Genomic DNA, 21,909 nt, shown 5'->3' with positions numbered 1-21,909 from the left:
AGGTAAAATTGCGTCGTTCGAACTTATTATGGACTCCCTAGAATATCGTCAATCAGCACAACAACAAACCTTCGGGGGATATTGGGTCATAATCAGAAACAATGGTAAAACTTCGGGATGTGAAAAATACGCTCGGGAAATGACATATTTTTATCGATATCTCGCGATCCGTGCGCAGTCGCCACGTCAAATATCGACCGTTGGCATTAAAAAAATGTGTTTTAAAAATGTTACAAAGTGGGAGTGCCTCTTTAATATTTTTCTTTCCACTTATCACCCAATCACATGCAGTCAAGTGACTCAATAATGAAATGTGCAACCCTATGCAGTTGTAACCAACTCTTGCCTTCTAACCTCCACTGATCTGTAAGGTCCTAGAATCCCTTGCTTTTATGCACATACACTTTCAGCCACAATAATGTTGATCTGCCATATCCCAATAGCCATAGCAACATGTAACATGCATCTGCGTTATCATATCCATAACTCATGAAAATTATTGTCCAGAGAGAGGGATTTGTGATTCCTTCAAGAACTATGCTTTGAAGGCCAATGTCCTTTATGGTAACAATTAAACTGTACATAGATGCTGTTTCTGTTGAAACTGGCTATCTGGACCAAAGTCATGTGTGAAATTAACACTGGCATTACCATGCCCCATCAAACATGGCAAAACAACTGTACATTTCTGCACATTCTAGGTTGATGTGAATGAATGAATGAATGGATGGATGAATACATGAATGAATGATGAACTAATGAATATTTATGGCTACGTTGCACTCTGTGCATTCAAACATTGAAATTGTACCCTAGTATAAGGATTAAATTAAGGAAGGTATTTACAGATTCAGCGAGATTATATGATTTGTATTGTGGTCATGATTCAAATACATTTGGCATACAGGAATATACTTTTATACCATGCAGCTTTTGGGCAATACTGTATCATAATTTACTACAGTAAAACCACTCTTTTAGACAGGCGCCCCACAGGGACTCGCCTACAGTCAACTGGCATAACATATCTTCCTTTATGTATTGTTTCTTACTCTTTAGGATATTTCAGTTCATATTTCTTATACCAACCATATGTGACCTCTTTGGTACAACACTAGCTGGTGAGTACCTATGCTTTCTGTTTATTTCTGCCTTACATTATTTTCCCTTTAACTTGTGACTTAATAAAATTTGTCCATATGCAGCATTGCGCATCAAAATTAGTGATACAATCTACCATACCAAGTAAAGATGTCCTCTTGTATTGTAATATTGTATTGCATGAAATTAATGTAAACAACACTTGATAATTCATCAAGGAGTAATTATATATGAGAAAAAACTTCTTATTGGCTTGGAGGTCTTTGGTTATGTTTCTGTATAAATCATACTCAATATGTAAAATTCTGACTTGCAGTTATTGAGATTTTCACCAAGTTTACACTTTTGCTGCTCATTAGCATACTGTTGGTAAATGATGAGTTCATTTGAACAAATTGTTGTTTACATTTTGGCATGCATCTACTCACCAAATACAAAGGTGAAATTTTAATGTGCAGAGAGATTCTCAAGTTTTTGCGAATGGATGAAGGAATTCAAGAATGAGATATTTGGAATTTTATTTTGGACCAAAAACAAAGATTGTCCCAAAAATACATTATTGCAGGTCACAATTTGAACAAAACTGATATAGGTCATCCCTATGAACTCTTGCATCAAATTTCAAAGCAGTCAGACTGGGACTTGGTTTCATATATGTTTGTGTCCATTGCGACAGTTTGTAACCATTACATACTTCTCCTTAATATGTGATGGATGGTGCATCAAAATGTGTTCAAATCCAAGTGACATTATGCCTATTACATGCTAAGACCCATAGAAGGCATTGCATGTATAGAACCCGTGATCAGTAATCGCAGCATAAAAGTTTTTAGTCCCCACGGACACCGTCCGGGGGGACTTATAGGTTTGGTCATGTCCGTGCGTGCGTGCGTGCGTCCGTGTGTGCGTCCGTCCGTGTGTCCGTCCGTTCACGCAGATATCTCAGAGGTGCCTGGAGCGATTTCATTCAAACTTGGTACAAGGATTACTTCATATGTCATACAGATGCACGTCGATTTGTTTTGTGATACGATCCAATATGGCTGCCAGGCGGCCATTTTATTACGATTTTTTCATGTACAGAGCCATAACTCAGGCATGTTTCAACTGATTTTATTCAAAGTTGATACAAGGACATTGACCAATGTCATAGATATGCACTCTAATTTTTTTGGTGATACAATCCAATATGGCCGCCGTGCGGCCATTTTGTTACGATTTTTTCATGTACAGAGCCATAACTCAGGCGTATCTCAATCGATTTTATTCAAAGTTGGTACAAGGACATTGACTCATGTCATACATATGCACGTCAATTTGTTTTGCGATACGATCCAATATGGCCACCAGGCGGCCATTTTATTATGATTTTTTCATGTACAGAGCCATTACTCAGGCATGTTTCAACAGATTTCATTCAAAGTTGGTACAAGGACATTGACCAATGTCATAGCTATGCACATTAATTTGTTTTGTGATACGATCCATACGGCCGCTGTGCGGCCATTTTGTTACGATTTTTTCATGTACAGAGCCATAACTCAGGCATATCTCAACCGATTTTATTCAAACTTGGTACAAGGACATTGACCTATGTCATACACATGCACATTGATTTGTTTTGTAATACGATCCAATATGGCCGCCGTGTGGCCATTTTATTGCGTTTTTTCATGTCCAGAACCATAACTCAGACATGTATCAAGCGATTTTATTCAAAGTTGGTAAAAGGAGATTGACCAATGTCATACATATGCACGTTAATTTGTTTTGTGATACGATTGGTCATACATTTGCCCGTTAATTTGTTTGTGATACAATTCAATATAGCTGCTGTGCGGCCATTTTCTTATGATTTTTTCATGTCCTGAACTCAGACATGTATCAAGCGAATTTATCCAAAAGTATTTTATCACAGTATTTTTCACAGACCTAATGAAGAGGACTCTATCCTCTCTGAGGACCTGTAATCAAAGTACCCATAACAAGTGGGGACTGTGTCATCAACGATGACTTGTTCAAATTCACTATTGATAATAATTTTTCAGTTTCTGGTACCATTATTATGTTTCACCAGCAAAATTTACCGTAAGAGACGAGGCTATTCACTTTTATTAAAATTATTATTAAAATTTTCAGCATTATGTTTCAACAGAATATTTTATCATTTTTGATTTGAAATTTGCAACATGGGGATATTTTTGTTTCTTTTTGTTGGAAATTTCTTTTGAGAAATCGCATTCTTATGGCTTTCAAATTTGATGTGCAGGTACCTCAGGCAGTTTTCATGTTTTTTGTATCAATAATTATGACACATTTCTGATAAACATTGTTTGATTATGCCTTATAGAAAAACATTTCAAAGCTTACCTCCCAGTTTTATGAATGTTCTGTTGAAAATATTGACCTGTATGAGACTTGGTTTGCTTCATTTAGAAACAGGTCATATCTACATCAATGAACCATTATCAATGTGGGGACATAGCAGAGAAAATTGAACATGATTGCAGTTGCCATGACAAGATTCAACTAAGATAGAAGTTTCACTCTTCACAATGCAAAATCCACCTTTTAATTGAATTATCTTTTCCCTCATAGGTATTGGTCTTGTATATGTTAGTGCTTCAGTGTGGCAGATGTTAAGAGGGTCAATTATTATATTCACTGGAATATTATCAGTAAGTTTGCATTTACCCCTTTTCGTACCAGCTCCATTTGCTACTATCAGGTCAAGCAGGGCGTGAACAACAATTAGAGGACAGAGACCTTTTGATGTGAACTCAAAGGGTTTTCCTTGGGAGCCTCCAGCTGTGTACTATCCGTAACCCTAAAAACTTCCCAGGAACACTGACTCTATCTACTCATTTTTGCTCTTGCTATAAACTTTGACCTAAAACATGTCCCATGTAACATTCTGTACTGCACATGAACATTTTAAAACCTCTGAAAACCTACATAAATGATAGTTTCACTGACTCTTCTTGATCGGACTTAAGTCAGTGTGGTGATTTTTTACTGACTTGATTTACAGTAATACATATAAGGTCAATGTCACAGCAGTGTGTTGAACAGTGATCTTCTGGGTATCATGACTTTAAGCACTAGGGTGACCTGAGAAGGGTACATGTACGTGAAACATCTTTAGAAGCCAGGGATAGTGTGGAAAACCAATGGTGTATTTGCCAGCGTGTAGTATGTGGTCGCTACATTAGCAGGGAAAGTAGTTGCTTAAAGTTGTCAGGTAGTCATAATTGAGTTCAATGTCAGAAAATAAGTAACCTTGCTGGTTTTCACTGAGTGTATAATAACATACGTCCCATTGAGTGAGTTGAAATATGTCAAGATTTTTATTATCAGGAAGTAAACAATTGCTTGTCTTTCCAATACAGAAATACTTTTGTATGTAGAGAGTTAGCAAAGTGCGATTTGTTTTTCAGCAGCTGAGCATCATAGGGTTTATTCTTGGCAACCTTACAAAAGAGTTTTCCAGAATGTGGTTTGCATCACTGAGTTGGCAAGAAAGGGATAAGTTTTTCAGTTAAACCAAAAAAGGTGGTATACCCCGCCTCCTTCGGTGTTTCAATCTAGACTTGCCATGACAGCTTTTTGTTCCGCATTAGCTGAAAAAAAATACAAAAAGTACAACGTGCCAGACACAGCAGAAAATGTAATGTGAGATATCTGTAGAGTCAGATTTACCCTTTGTACAGTTAATAACAGTGATGTTATCGTTATCATCATGCTATATGACAGAATTACCACCGCACATAACCTACCAGTTTTCATTGTTTTCTCGTCGGCCGTTCGAGCTTGTGAGCTACAAAAAAATACTTTATCCTCACATTTTTCTAAGAAACCTAAGAAGAAATACAAATCCACACTTTAGGGAGCCTATAAGTCAGCAATGGGTTCATTATTGTTGATTTTTGCACAGGGGTTGTGTTATCAGTGAGTTCACAAGATTTGGGTTTACCTTGGTGGCGAAGTAGGGCAAGTATGGGGTGTTTGTTATCAGTGACTGAACAGTAGGTTCATATGATCACATGACACTAGTTGGGTGTTTTCTCACTCATTGAGCAACAGTGGATTTCATTATCAACAAAAAGTTATCTGCAAATTTGATTTGATTTATATGACTTCTTTATATACATAAAATGGGCTTGCATTATTCAAGATATTTTGTTTCCTGCCCTGGGTGATTGTCACACCACTCTTGAAGATATCCCACATCACACAATTCTAATTAATTAAATATTCAACATGGTTGCCGTCCAGTGATTTTTCGCAAAGACACTTTATTTTCAAATAACTGCTAAATTTCAATTTGCATTTTCTTGCGAGTTCATTTTCTTGATGATTTTTTAGTCCCCAGGGACCGTCCGGGGGGACTTATAGGTTTGGTCATGTCCGTGCGTGCGTGCGTCCGTCCGTTCACGCAGATATCTCAGAGATGCAAGGAGCGATTTCATTCAAACTTGGTACAAGGATTACTTCATATGTCATACAGATGCACGTCGATTTGTTTTGTGATATGATCCAATATGGCGGCCATTTTATTACGATATTTTCATGTACAGAGCCATAACTCAGACATGTTTCAACCGATTTTATTCAAAGTTGGTACAAGGACATTGACCAATGTCACAGATATGCATGTCGATTTGTTTTGTGATACGATCCAATATGGCCGCCAGGTGGCCATTTTATTACGATTTTTTTAAGGACAGAGCCATAACTCAGACATGTTTCAACCGATTTTATTCAAAGTTGGTACAAGGACATTGACCAATGTCATAGATATGCATGTCAATTTGTTTTGTGATACGATCCAATATGGCCGCCAGGCGGCCATTTTATTACAATTTTTTCATGTACAGAGCCATAACTCAGACATGTTTCAACCAATTTTATTCAAAGTTGGTACAAGGACATTGACCAATGTCATAGATATGCATGTCGATTTGTTTTGTGATACGATCCAATATGGCCGCCAGGCGGCCATTTTATTACAATTTTTTCATGTATAGAGCCAAAACTCAGGCATATCTCAACCGATTTTATTCCAAGTTGGTACAAGGACATTGACCTATGTCATACATATGTACGTCTATTTGGTTTGTGATACGATCCAATATGGCCGCTAGGCAGCCATTTTATTACAATGTTTTCATGTACAGAGCCATAATACTCCGACATGTATCAAGCGAATTTATTCAAAGTTGGTACAAGGAGATTGACTACTGTCATACATATGCATGTCAATTTGTTATGTGATACGATCCAATATGGCTGCCGTGCGGCCATTTTGTTACGATTTTTTCATGTACAGAGCCATAATACTCAGGCATATCTCTAACGATTTTATTCAAAGTTGGTACAAGGACATTAACCTATGTCATACATATGTAGGTCTTTCTTGTATGTAGGTCATTCTTGGCCATTGAGCGCTATCTGTATCAAAGTATTTTTATCCCAGACCTAATTAATGAAGAGGACTCTATCCTCTCTGAGGACATGTAATCAAAGTACCCATTAACAAGTGGGGACTGTGTCATCAACGATGACTTGTTTATCATCTTGTGTGTTTTTATATATTTTCAGTTTGTTCAACATTCAAAATTTTGTATCGATAAAATGAATGATTTGCCAAACATTGATTACATTCAAATTTCATTGGCCATTTTTCAATAAAAAATGGCACAGTCAGCTCTTTAAATGTAGTATCATTCAAATTGTACCAAATGTCTAACCTATGCTTTGTGCAAGATTCCTATCAACAGCGTACAAAATGGACCATATATCTATGACTTCTGAGACTACACAAATTTTCCTACCCTCCCTCTCTTTGCACTCATATTACTGTGACCTGCCAACGAGAATGGGCAGTAGGTCTATATTTGTATTTACAAATGATATGTCAGTTCTATAATTTACTGTGACATGCAAAAGAGAAATACTTGTCAGGAGCATATGACCAGACTTTTGAGATTGCCGATGAGAAAATTAGGAAAGTGATAATTTGCCTGTGCTTTGATAAAAAAACACACTAGACACATGTCAGGTGCTCTGAACATGTCAAGTGGCAACAGGCACCAGCCCAAAACTTGCAAAATTTGCCCCAAATGCTCTTAGCAGCATCCATTGTTGTGTAGCTGATGTTGTGTTTGCATGCCTTTGTTAACAAATCTAAATCATGACCAATGCCATTTTAGAATAAATCTTATAAGTTTATAGAGATTGCCCCTAGCTCTTTTTCTATTCTTTTGTCCCTTTCCAGAAAATATTTTTGAAAAGAAATCTGAGGTTGGTTCATTGGAGTGGAATTGTCATCACCATGGTAAGTGTGAGCAAAGATTTTCCTCATATATAGTGTTGTGTTCTTGTAAACACTCTTATGGTAGAGCTTTGCAGGAACTTGCTTGATTCTTGTGAACGACAGCCTATCTGTGTGTATGACATCTCTAGTTATACTGTTACAAGCCCCTCCAATTTTTTTTCTCTGATGCAATGTGATTTGTTCCCATATCCTGAATACCCTCTCATTAAAAATGGACGGTGATAAGTCCCGTTTAGTTCACTAAGTGCCTGCAAGTGAAGAAGATGTTTGTTAGTCCCGACAGATGATATTTTAACCAAACAAAAAACTACAATTACAGACAGATACAGTCACAGATAGTAAAAGCAGCACTTAGTATTTGCTATATTTAGGTTGCTGTCATATGATTCATAACCGCTTTACAGAAAGAAAGTCATCACTGCTTGGAGTTCTTATTCCACTTGTAAGACTCTCTATGCCTGTGAAAGACACAGTCCCTACTGCTTAATTTGCCAGCCGTAGTAGCACTGCTACTACGGCTGACAAATTAAGCAGTAGGGACTGTGTCTTTGACAGTGACTTGTTCTTAAGAGTCTCAGCTGCCCTGTTTTGTTCGTAGCTGACACTGTCCTGTTTTCTTTTAATGTCCACAGATGGGTTTAGTCCTAGTTGGTCTGTCAGATATCTTTGAAAATGAAGAAAAGAAAGGGGCTTCCAAGCAGGCTCTTGGTAAGATACATGTGTTAGCCCATATGATGATCTCAAAAATGTCTTATCAAAGAGAAAAAAACCCAAAATAGACTTCACTTAGTGCTTACTCTCTAGTTAAAATGTGACCACATTAATACACTGTTAATCCAATGGATAGGCATCTCCATACTGTAATGATGTCAGCTATACGTGATGTAAGCTTTCAATATTTAGTGAAGTATTGTACAATTGAAATTTTTCTCAATATTTCCCTCTTGCTGTCGGGTCTCACCAACTTCCCCTGTTTTATAGGGAAGATAATGTTAATGAAGTACACAGTAGCAGTTGAACATCCTGTAATTAAAAGCTGTGGCACAGATCCAGTATAAACATGATAGCCTGTGATTACGTAAGATATCACTACATGATGAATAAACAACAACAGTCTAGCTGATTATTTATAAGGCACCCCATAAATGACCTCCATGGATCTTCAATGAAGTATTTCGTAAATGGTCATGATTATGTGAAAGAGCAGTTTCTTTATCAGCTTTTAATATCTCTGAACAAAGGGAATATTAAACTGACCACATTTTTCATGGGAGAACTAAGGATCAAAATCATATAGATTGTGAATGTCAGTTTCTCCCCAACACCAAGATGTCTACCTTCAAGTTACATTACAACTGTTGCATACAGCGGAGCAGAACTTCTATAGTACAACACCATGAAAATTTATAAAAATGCTTACCAGTATGAGACTTAAATGTATGAGATCAAAATGGGAGTTCGGTATCACTGACACTATTTTCTGCAAATTTGTTTATTGTTTATACATGTATGTATATGAACCTACATAGTGCAAAGGTGTCAAAAGCATTTTTCGATTGCAGGAATAGAAAAACAGAAGAACACTAAAGAAACCAGATAGTTGATACTTTTATCAAACTAAATTCAGTTGGGCACTTCAATAAACATACCGAACAATAATATGAGCTAATATTGATGTGTGTGTCCTGAGCTAACAGTGTAGTGGTGTAACTGTTTGTTTTTGGTGTGAACTCAGTACTGTTAAATTTGAATTACATTGGTCTACCCTCTGTTTATTGAATATTCCAGAGTTAGTTTACTCAGTACTTTTGTGTTTGAAGCTCAGTAGCACCTTTGATTCTTTTCTCTCACATTTAGTTTGTGAACTTGCATGACATGTTGATGCATATCAAACATGTGCTTTTGCATGTGAAAATGGCTGTTGTTGTTGTTGTTAACAACCTGCTATGTGAGGGATGTGTGGCCAACATTTCAATCATTTTGATATCTGCCCATAAGGAACTTTTAAAAATGAATAAAAAGACACACTGGTCATCTGTACGGAGTTAATGATGAAAATTGCAATATATATTAATGCGATGCATGTTTTAGATTGCCCATTACACAGTAAGTGAGGCTACCCACAAATCCCCTGGATTTGTTCACTCAGACATTGTTTGCTAAAGGCTTTTTCAATTTTATCAGTTTCTTAACAATTTTTAACTTACAATTTAAGTTCAGGATTATTTGTTCAAACTATGTTCCAAAATTATTGATTATGTTTAAAATTCAAGAGTAAATTGAATGAGAAGTCGATGTTTAGAGGTGCTAAAAATTGCACACTTTTCAAGATAAAGTTATCAGCAACTAAGATGGTCTCATCATACCACCTGTCAGACATGCAAATTTCCTTTGTTACGAACATTAAAAAAATCAATACCCTTTCTTTTGCCAACACAGATGCAACTTATTCCCTTAGTTTCCTTGAAAATATTGTGTATGGCTGTCAAAAATCTATGTCGACAAAATTACAAAAGTGCTATCTCCTCCATGGAAAAGGGGTTGATCTTTTCATTATTCACAGTGTGAAATCATAAAATTATGATTATCAGAACTGTGTTGTCAGAATTTTGAAATATGGACCGAGTTGTTCTGTGTACAGAGGAAATTTGCTTCAGTTCAGTGAGTGATCTCCGCGTGTACGGATCATGGAGAATTGTGGGTAGCCTCACTTACTGTGCATTAAACACTCGCCCCTTTCCTAATGACACATATGTCAGACCATCTGGTGGAAACCTGTCCATTTCAACCACAGTACTGTCATGGAACGATCACAGAGAGCAAAACTATTCCAATTTAAGTTTGCAATTTCGCTGCAAAGTGAAAATCTCAACTTCTGGGAAACGTCACAGACAATGTGAAATGACAAAGTGGTACCAGCCAACCCCTTACTGTTCAGCAAGTGTGGTAGTGTCAAGCTTTGTGAATTGGTCTAAAAGAATAAATTAAAATAAATTAATCTCTGTGAAAATTGGTTTGAATAGAGATCTCTAAATATCTGGTTTGAGACAAAATCGCTTTTGGATTAGAAACTTGCATCGCTTTTTTTTATATTCCATGACTTAACCTAATACTAATGTTTGACTCATCAAATTAATAGTATAATTAAAATTTTGCATATGTGTGTCTCGCTTTTTAGGAATTGCTCTCATCTTAGCTGGTCAGTTTGTCAGTGCCACTCAGATGATCATTGAAGAACTTTTTTTAAAAAAGCGAGGGTTTCACCCTTTGCAGGTGAGAAAAATGCTGTTGCTTCCTCTCAGCAACTAGTTCAAAAGATATGAAGACAAAGACATTATCATCCACTATCAAACCTCCATTCATTTGAACTCTTACTGGATCAGTCTGTTGACACGTACATTAGACATCTGATCAGAACTCTTTGTGTCTCACTATAGTGTGTGATGTGATGACTATAGCTTCCTTATCTTTGACACACAGCGTACGAAGTTGTTGACATCATCAAAATCAGCATCATGGCATAATGGTGCATATAGTATCATACATAAAAAGAAGCAAGATTCTTGAAACTCTTGCTTAAGTGATGATAATGCAAAAATTTTTGCAACTCCTTTCAGCAATTATGCTTCGGCAATTTTTTGCTGCTTAAGCAACCATCAGTGATATTAGAAACTGGCAGGCGTTGACTTGAGAATCACTATTTTTCAGGTTGTTGGTATGGAGGGATTATTTGGAATGTTCCTGTTGGGTGCAGTAAGTCTTCCCTTTGCTATTGATCACAATTGACAATTCACCATAGTGTGCGGTACAACAGTTTCAGTGTTGTAAATGATTGTAAGGCTTGCAGTGTAATGTAATATTCTAGCCATAGAAGATTTCTTAAAGTCGATATACACATAATGAACTGTGAAGCAAAATTTTATTGACAAAGTCAATGAGACTGTAATAGGGCTGCCATATGGCAATATGGCAAAATGAATGGGCAAACAGCAAGCCATTCAGGAATATTGTAAGTAATTTAAAAGTGTTACCTACCGCCTTACATCACAGATACTATTAAAAAAAGTATTGCATCAGGTATTTTGACAACTAATTGACATGACCACTGTGGTAGTAGCACTGATAGTGAAGAACCTGATGCAGTAACTAATTGTACAGTGGCTGTATTACCAAGCAAATAAATTGCTGAATCACATGCAGTCTTGCGAAATGACCTGCTGTTCTGCTTGTCATTTTGCCACATGGCCGCCTGTGTTATTCCTGCCAGCTCGGTAACCAGGAATGCTCCACTGCAAAAATGTTTTATTTTTTATCTGTCATTTTACATGTTGGCAAGTCTTCCCATGTAACTTCAAATTCCATTGATGCTAGCGTTGCTACTAAACTAGCAATGAATGTAGGTTTATCTTAATGTTTCACAGTGCCATATACTATGAACGTTGCATGAGAAATTTTATTTCAAGCTCCGCACAAAGCTTTTCATTATTGTCCCAACCACTAATCCCTACCTTCAAATTTTTCAGATCGTATTACCAGTCCTTTATTACATTCCTGATGAGTCGGCATATTCTGGCCGATACGAGGACAGTCTTGATGCCCTGATGCAGATCTACAACAGTACAAAGCTGCTGTTGTTTGTGTTATTGTACTTATCCTCTATTGCGTTTTATAACTATTTTGGCCTAGCGGTCACAAAGTCCCTGACAGGTCAGTACCTCTGCATGTTCTTAGTCCTCTCATTTGCTTTTAGCACTCCCGTGAATTACTTGTCCAGGGATAATTTTGTTGAGTTTGTCAGTGTATGTGAGCTTGTGTTTCAAGGATGTGTACATGTATGTCATGCTGTAATTTTTGCTGGTTTATAAAAATGTGCACGAAGTCAATATCTCAATACATCTAGATTCATTTATTTTTCTGAGCACTCTGCCTAGATATTTTTATGTACGAACTTTGAAGATATAATCTTGGTTCGACTGTGTTTTTTCTTTTGAGTTATCCTTCTATCAAACTGATAAAATATACCCTATATGCTGCTGTGTGTTTTATAAGAAAAAATAGGCACGTTTGAATTTGAAATGCAGATTTTTTAATCGTCATGACTACCATCAGTCAAAAAGTCCAAAGTAAATTAGTTCATGTACGGATGCATTTGTTGCCAGCCATTAATTTGTACATGACAAATGCCAAAGATGGTAACATCTTTCTTGTTTTGAATGGAAAGTCTACAAGGCCAGACTGAAGAGAGATATTGTCGGTAATACTTTTGTGGCAAGACTATAGAAGTGAGTAAAAAAAGGAATTTTAAATACAGTCTTGCCATAGGTGTAGTGATTTATTGTGCGAGTTTTCAATGTACCAAGTCAGAGAAAGCAATAAGTGATGATGTTGTCTATTTATTCACAGTGATCTGATGCTCTCTCTCCTAAATTGGTAGTAATATTTTATCATGGTTTACTTTTCAGCTGTTCATCGCACTCTAATTGATGCATGTCGCACTATGCTGGTATGGCTGACATCTCTCCTCATCTATTACGTCTTCAGTAAAGACTTTGGTGAAGCTTTTGACAAAACCTGGGGAATCATCCAAAGTGAGTATAATTTCAAAACAGACTGGTGCATTTTTGTTTTTGCCATGTATCGTGTCATGTCGTCTTTGAAACTGCTTGCCAAGAGTATATCACCCTCCAGTGAAATATGAATCGTGGGATCTGATCAGTGTAAATGATTATTCATATCCAACATGAACCACATTTAGTGCATAGCAGTCCTGGTGACTGCTGGAAAGTGAGTGCATCTGAACTATATGTCCAGCCATGCATGGACATAGAGTTCAGATGAACAAGCCAGTAGAATTGGTTTGCTACCTGAAGACTTGCTGTTAATTTTCATGAAGCAAAATCTCTCCGCATATTCCAAAAGTAGAAAATATACCCTCAGCATGCAACACACTTTGAAGGTTAAATAAATGGAAGTACCTGTATTATCAGCAGGTGCCAAACATGAGTTATACCAGTGCATGTCAGATATCAGCAGTTTATTCCAGCTTTATCTGACATCCGCATTTCTGCCCTTATCTGCCCTGAAACACCCGACCTATTAAACAGGTTCAGCAGTAAAATAGGTTGAGGGTACTTTGCATGCATAATGACTTAGTGGGCCACTCTCTGATAGTAATCAGAGACCTACATTAAGTACTGCATGCTATGTACTTCGTCCATTAGGAATTCAAATTTCTGTTCACTTCTGCCTCACAAAGGTTTTCCCAGTCTAACCTGTTTGTTCATAAAATTTGATTGAATCTAATGTACTGATGTCCGTTGCTACTTCATGCTTGATAGTTGAGGCTGTCAGTTTCTCTTGTGAATCAAGTCATTTAAATGTGACTGCCCTACATCATACTGCTGGTGTGAATGAACATATGTTAGCTATCTTTTTACTGTACAGCACTCAGTTTTCATCTGGAATTAGGTCATTTTCAAAATGTTTTTAAAATCTCAATGAAGGGCACGGTAGAAAGAGGAAAAATAAACCACTACATGTATGCCCAGTTCTTTTCTGTTGTTCATGATTTAATGGAACTTTTTACAAGTGGTTACCATGATAGTCAGTCTTTATTACCAAGTAATTTCAGAAAGAAAAAGGCAATTAACCAACTCCCAACATCATTGCAGTGAGAAGAAATGTGTGTGTACCCCAAGTAAACCTTGCACTTGTGATTTCTTTAAAGTGGGCTCACTTTCTTTGTGAAACCTGTTACATGTTACACAATCTGGTTTCTCTATACATGTGGGAGACAGAATCTCATTGAAGAGTGACAAGTATGCCCGTGGGGAATTTTATTGGTCTATATAATACAGATCATTTGCATATTATGTTTATTCAAGACTATGTGCTATGCAGATGTAAGACTTGAAAAGCTTAGAAGATCAGTGGGTGTAGATCAGGAGAAGTGTAAAGAAAGCAGTGAAGACTGTAAAGTCATTGTGAGCAGGCAAATCAAATTACCAAAGCATTAAAGTTTCTTAGATAAAAAAATGATACTTTTAGCTCACATTTTGTATATGTATATATACCAAAAAGAGCTTATATGGTATGTTGGTGGCATCTGTATGTATGTATGTATGTATGTATGTTACTATGTGCGAATGTGCATCAAAGCCACAGCACCTAGCATCTTAGTATTTGGTATACAGGTGCACCCAGGGGTGGAGATGTGAATTTGTTCAAATGAACATGTCAGTGTCAAAAATATGCAAATGAGGTAAATAAAGAGAAAATCCAGCAAATCACTAAAACTATGTAACTACAGGCCTGATTTGATTGAAACTTGGTATGCAGGTTCTTTATGGTGACTTAAGTTAAATTTGTGAAAATTGTGAATTTTGATATTTGCATTTTTGGGGCAATTTTTGCCGTTTTTGGTCAAAAAATCTACTGCTCTGAAAGCGCTTGTCCCAGTGCCTTGAAACTTGGTATGCATGATCCTAAGGGTAGTCTCTGTCAGATTTGTTCAACCTGTGGTGAAATTTTCATATTTGTAGTTTTAGGGCAATTTGTCCCAAAGTTCTGGTTGGATTGCTTTGAAATTTAATACACTTGATCCTAGGGTTGTCTTCTATTGGATTTCTTAAAATTCTGGTGAAATTTTCATATTTGTATTTTGATGTAATTTTTCTCATTTTTGGTTGAAAAATAATTTTCTCTGAATTTAATATTCAGATTGCTTTGAAACCTGGTATGCATGTACGTATAAACAACCTTAGTTGAGTATCTTCAAATTGTGCTGAAATTTTCATATTTCATAGTTTGGGGGCAATTTTCCCCATTTTTGGTCAAAAAATCATTTTGTTTTTCCCTGAAGTTGCTCATCCGATTGCTTTGAAAACTTGGTACTCATGTTCCCAGGGGTAAATATAGTTACGTATACTCACTCTTGCCTGCCACATCAAATCAAATGTTAGCAAATTAAGTGTCATTGACGCTATGTTTAATACTAGCTTTGATAGAGAGGGGACTGAAGAAATTTCCTGAATTTACTGGAAATGTTGTGTTGGAGGACATATTGGATTGACACCTTATAGCAGCACACATTTCAAGCTCTGATGTGAAAAGTGCAGCCCATTGGTCTGACCTCACGTTGCAACAGTCGGGATGGTCGTTGACCCAATACCCTCATTAGCAGAGCATGTTGATAAGAACATTATTCTATGCTTTGAAGGAGTTTATTCCAACTGAAGCTCCCAAGTCTCAGCATATTTGGCTATGAATATGAATTTAATTAAACTGAAGAATATTTGAGTCGTATTAAATGAAATCACACTGCATATGTCAATAATGGCCAAAGCCATTTGAGAAGTAGGATGACATGAGACCCCTGGCTAGTTTACCAAAACTCAAAACCGGTGGTTGCATTTGACAGTACCGTTCCCCAATATATCATGCCGTATTATATGTCCCAGAAAGCAGTGGTGTTTAGTTAACCACCAAAAATTTCCCAGTAATCTGGCAAGGAGATCCTATGAGATAGCCATATCAGACATTTCATCAGCCCACACCTGGGATGACTCCGACAGCCTCAAAAACACCCCACTGGCCAAACCAGCCTGGTGATAAACTCTCATATTTTTTGAAAAGGCAAAGTTGGTATTTCAGGATTCTATATTAAACCCTACTCAGTCATCAAAAAAAATTGGAAAATAACCATTGGAATGGAAATGTACATGGTGGATCTCGGCGTCTGTTTGCTGCACCATAAAAATACAGTCATAGTAGAGATCAGCCTATCAGTATTTTACATCTGTTAGATCCAGCCAAGGATTGATAGGAAATGTCATACATGTACAATGAGGTCAAATGAATTGACATAAAATGGAATTAAAATGCCTTCTATTGTACGATCCAGTGGTATACAATAAGATAGTCAATTAATGATGTCAGCGTGGTCGTAAACACATTGACTGGTTGTTTGTCAAATTTTGTTATTGAGTGAGCATTCTTTAATCACACAGTGTCACATCCATCTTTGGTAAGCACTCATGCTGCTTGTTCAAAGTACACCGCTACTGTAACATTCAGTGCTTGGCTGGCAATGAGCTGTTATTCATCTTGATTCATGATCACACCTTACTGTACCGTGGGCTTGCCACACTGATCAAGTGTACTGCTAATGATTAACTGACTATAAGTCCTAAAATGTGACCTGTTAAATGGAAATGCGATCAGTCCTGTGGACTTAAATGACTCCCAGATATTCTTGAAAACTTCCCAAAAACGATTCCTTGGCCAGTTCATCTAGAACTAGGTAATCTTGACCCTTTGCAATTTGTTACGTTAGCACAGTTCAGTCTTTTCATGTATCTCTTGTAAACATACACAAACTAACATTGAAGCCATTTTGTTGAGCAATAACTATACAGTAATAAGTCAGAGCTTGACCCAAATATTTGTGTGAGTTTGTGTTCATGGTTTACCGAGTACATGCATCTGGAAAGGCAAGTTTTTCCAATAGACAATTCTGAAACATGACAAGAAAATCCGCACAGTTGAAAAATCTGACTTTGGTAAGAGGAAGATTTTTCGAACACTTCATGATTATGTTTGCAGTTGTGTCAGCAATGCTTAATGAAATCAATGACAAAGTACACACAGTCCCTGCCCAACCATAAACCGTGGATAATGCCTTGTTGGCTAAAATGAGTTTTTTCCCCAATTGAGATCAGAAAGTGTCCCTGACATTTAATTCATTTAAAATTAATTTAATACCGAAAGCATCACATATAGAATGTCCAAGTGTACGCAAAATGAAGTACACAAAATTAAGAAATCATTCACTGACTGGCTGTGGACTGCATTCTGAGGAACATTTTTATTTTCAACAGGATTTATTTGATCTGAAAAATATAGTTTACATGCAAATTTTTTCGTCGGATAGGGACCATCGATGTGTTTTGACTTCAGCCCCTTCCTAAGAAAGTCGAAAGTAGTGCAAAAATTTGGTGACACATTATGATTTGAACTTCCCCTTGAATATGAAAAGTTGTTGATGTATGGTGGTCGGTCATCAGAAGTCATGCGTCAACCTGATTGGAAAAGAGCTTACTCTGGAAATGGTAAAAAACTGTTGTACTGGTCTAGAATGGCAACCTCAACATACAGCATACATTAGCTTAAATTAGAGCTAGGCGACAGAGAGCATTTTGATAGCAAGAGTGATTGGTGCTAAAACTGATAAGTTATAAAATAAACTGGAGCTAACTGCAAGTGTAAATGTTTAGAATATAGAACCTCTGTGTTAGAGTATTTGGCTTGCTGTTCGCCAAATCTTTTTATCTATTTTTGTCGTCTGCATCGCTTCCATTGCCGGCCATAGCCAAGTATGCTTCCTATATATCCTTCGCGTCAAATTTCCGAATTGACGACCATATCCACACAAGATTCTCGTAACTACGCCTTTTAATGCTGAAACTGACAAGAAAATGGCTTTTAACGCCGTCAACACAACTATTGATATAACTGCAAAAACCCACTATTGCATGTGGATATACATTCAATTTGGGTACAATTCACATCGTAGCAATGGCCTTCAAGCTCATGCTACTTGATACAAATCTTCCAAAGCTTTGAGTGTATAGACCTTGCAGTAGGAAAATGGGGTGAATGATTAAAAGACAATTGGAAGTATAGCTGGCCACTATAACCCAATTTTCCTAATGAAAGGGTGCCCAGCCATAGTTAGTAAAGGATTCCTAATGAAAGGGGCTGCCAAAATTTGTAAATTATTTCAAATGAACAGGGGTCCTGCCATAGTAAACAATTGCCAATTAAAGGAGGCTGCCATAATTAGTAGTAAAGGTTTCCTGATAAAAGGGGGGCTCTATCATAGTTAGTAACGGATGGAATTTTAGGATTACATTGAGGAGAAACAACTGTTTTGTCTAGGTGCAGTATTCTTCAGTCTTAGCCAATCTAGGTTTATTAGTCCCCACGGACGAAGTCCGGGGAGACTAATAGATTGGGTCATGTCCGTGCGTGCGTGCGTGCGTGCGTCCATTCACGCAGATATCTCAGACATGCCTTGGTCAATTTCTTCCAAACTTTGCACAAGGATAGTACCCTACCCAGTGTTGGCGGTAACTTTTTTAGTCCCATGGACACCGTCCGGGGGGGGACTTATATGTTTGGTCATGTCCGTGCTTTTGTGCGTGCGTGTGTCTGTCCGTGCGTCCGTTCATTCATGCAGATATCTCAGAGATGCTCTGGTCAATTTCTTTCAAACTTTGCAAAAGAATAGTACCCTACCTCATACAGATGCATGTCGATTTGTTTCACAATGCGATCAAATTTGGCTGTGTTAGAGGACTGTTTAGTTTACACCTCCATAGACTCCCATGTATAAGGCAGCTCTCCATAGACTCCCATGTATAAGGCCAAGAAAAATAAAAATTTAGTTTCTCATCGTATTCATATTGCAAAAAGGATGCAGTGGCACAGTTTTTAGTCCCCACAAATAAAGTCCAGGGGGCTTATAGATTGGGACATGTCTGTTCGTGAGTCTATTCGTGAGTCCATCCGTTCACGCAGATATCTCAGAAACTTTGACAAAATGTCACGTGACCTTGGTGATCTTTGACCTCAAATATACATATTTGTCCATAACTCAGTAACCACAAGTGCTACACATTTCATATATGGTATGATGGGACACCTAATGACGCCACAGATTTTACCTCATTAATTATGTGCATATCTAATTTTGAGCGAGCCAATAGAGCTAGAGGTCTAATTTTTGGTATGTAGGGATAACTATAGGATAGAAATTTTTTGACAAAATGTCATGTGACCTTGATGACCTTTTACCTAAAATATACGTTTATGTCAATAAATAAGTAACCACAAGTGCTATATCCTTTATATTTAGTAGGATGGGAGCAGTGTTCCCGATAAGGCTTATTTGCGCGCTAATTGCGCAGTGTCTCCAACTGCTCTCGCAGTGAAATTTCATGTTTTGCGCAACTTTAGTATCAGTCATTTCAATCGGTATTAGTTTTGGAAACGATAACTCAGGGCGAAATGTGCGATCTCAACGAAGATTTTACTTCCGCGTTTTGAGTTTAGCGCCCGTTGGTGGCGCAGTTGCCACCAACGTTCATTGTACGTTGTGACGTACCTCAACAAATAAGCACACATGAATGGACCCAGCTGTGAGGGAATCAGGCGTATCTCAAGTTGTGCACCCTTTCAAAACCTTAGAGGGAACACTGGATGGGAGACCTTATGACAACACACACTGTACCTTATTAATTATGTGCATATCTAATTCTGGGCAAGCAAATGAAGCTAGAGGTCTGATTTATGGCATACAGCGATTAATTAGCAATACAATTTTTTTTTTCAAAATGTCACTTGACCTCGATGACCTTTGACCTTGTTATACATATATATGCATAACTCAGTAACCACAAGTTCTATACCTTGAATATTGATAGGATATTAGACCTTAAGATGTTACATCTTGTACCTCATTTATTATGCGCATATGTATTTCTTGGCTGGCCTATACAGCTAGAGGTCTGATCTTTTTCTGGATTTAGAACCATAACTTAGACATGCCTCATGTGTTTCAAATTGGGAACAACGACATAGACACATGTGCCCATAGATCTCAACATATACATTCCAGTGATACTTCTTAATGACCACATTTCCCTTCCCCATCAAGACTAATACTCCTATTACAAGTGGGGAATATGTCATTGTCAATGACTTGTTAGACTCTGGAATGCATCTTGAGTGCCATTTAAAGAAAAAACTAGATATTTTTGATCATCATCAATAAGATGAAACAAACGGTCCTGCTAATTACTGCCTCTGACTGCTTGTAGCTGCCTGAGGACTTTCCAAGGAAAAAGTTGACCAAATTTTGCGTATTTGAACACCAATTCAGTAGATCCAACTTAGATCAAGCCCCGTCAACTAATAATATAATTGTTTTGGTGTCACCTGATGTTTTCTTCGGCAGTTTTTGAGCGCGACTAGAAGAGCGTTGCCATGTTATTGCCTTGTAGCAGGCAAGCAGACTACCACCCTTTGCATTGAATGGTATGATATCATAATCAAGATGGCTGTCACATGCTTACAGTCTAGTTTTCCGGGTTCCAAAATTGCCAGAGAAAACAGGAGGTGAACGTCATTTTGGTTGGCCGGGCATGATTTCAGTTAAAAGTTGAATCTATTGGATACTGTGTTAAAATCGGTGAAATTTGGCCAACTTCCTCCTTCCTGCATGCACACCATAGTATGTCAGCTAACTTATTATTGAATGTAATGTTGTCCTACAGTCTGTTTCCCAAGTGGTTGTAACACATGGTTCCTGTGTTGATCATTTATTAACTCTTTGCACCCTGACCCCCTGGTTCCCTACGACATCATGCGGACATTTTTGTCCGAGCCGGGTTCAAAGGGTTAAAAGCCTATCACAGTCCAGCAAATTCTAAGATGCACAGACAGTAATGCTCGACAACATTTTAGCTTTGCTCTCAACGATGCAAAGCTTATCCTGGTGGATGTGTGGTGGCATCCGTTGTTAGGCATCCATAGTCCATTAACTTTTGACATTCCAAGCTCTTTCTAGTCTGATTCCTTTAAGATTAATATTTAGAGGACAGGTCCCAAGGGATGACCTCAGATTGTATTTCTTCAAATTGTGATAAAATATGCAAATTTTATTCTTAAGGCAATTTTTGTCATTTTTCTATCAAAAAACCTTTAACATCCTCATCTTCAAATCGCTGGTCAGACAGCTTTGATATTTGGGTATAGGTCCCTAGGGATGACCTATTTCAGATTTGTTCAAATTGTGCAGAAATATGCAAATTTTAATGTGATTTTTGTCATTTTGGTCAAAATCTTTTTAACCAAAACTGCTTGTCTGATAGCTTTAATATTTTGCATACAGGTTCATAGGGATGATCAAAATCTGATATATATTGAATTGTGATGAAATCTACAATGTTTGTATTTTTAGGGCAGTTTTTGCCATTTTTAGTCAGAAAATTTGTTTTTCAAAAATACTTGCCTGACACCCTTGATATTTGTAGTCATGTTCTTAGGGATAGCCTTTCATCCCATGAGTGCATGTCTTTCTTCACCTTCAAATATATTTAAGGCTGTGAAAGATTTTCACCTTCATCAAAACGTGTGTCACAAATTGTTCATATCTACATAATACAGCAAAGCTCTATCAGCAGATAGGTCACTTGTTTGTCCTTTTCTCAGATCCTAGGGCGGGGATTGACCAGTGGTACTGCTTCAAACTTATGCGTCAAGTTTTTCAGGGGTTAGGATTGACAACATTGTACAACTAAACCATTTTTCAGTGAGATGGTTTCCCACTTAGAACTTTGTCTCAGCCCATGACTGATGATGAGACCTACATTCTACAACCAAAATATTGCCCCGCATAATCGAGACAC

The 21,909-nt window shown here is 37.3% G+C and overlaps 1 protein-coding gene across 1 annotated transcript in view; it reads left to right on the top strand.

Annotated features, from left to right (window-relative positions):
- LOC139149778 (solute carrier family 35 member F6-like) overlaps positions 1–21,909 on the top strand; it is a 47,257-nt gene that overhangs the window by 21,426 nt on the left and 3,922 nt on the right. The window contains exons 5-12 of the mRNA XM_070721754.1: positions 1,060–1,121; positions 3,700–3,779; positions 7,379–7,438; positions 8,071–8,146; positions 10,617–10,711; positions 11,147–11,191; positions 11,962–12,145; positions 12,901–13,026. Of these exons, the coding sequence (XP_070577855.1) occupies positions 1,060–1,121; positions 3,700–3,779; positions 7,379–7,438; positions 8,071–8,146; positions 10,617–10,711; positions 11,147–11,191; positions 11,962–12,145; positions 12,901–13,026 (728 nt within the window). The remainder of the gene's footprint in view (positions 1–1,059; positions 1,122–3,699; positions 3,780–7,378; positions 7,439–8,070; positions 8,147–10,616; positions 10,712–11,146; positions 11,192–11,961; positions 12,146–12,900; positions 13,027–21,909) is intronic.

Source organism: Ptychodera flava, chromosome 14, assembly GCF_041260155.1.
Source record: "Ptychodera flava strain L36383 chromosome 14, AS_Pfla_20210202, whole genome shotgun sequence".
NCBI classification, from domain to species: Eukaryota; Metazoa; Hemichordata; class Enteropneusta; family Ptychoderidae; genus Ptychodera; species Ptychodera flava.
The sequence above is the reverse complement of the archived record's forward strand: the minus strand, read 5'-3'. Positions and strand labels throughout refer to the sequence as shown.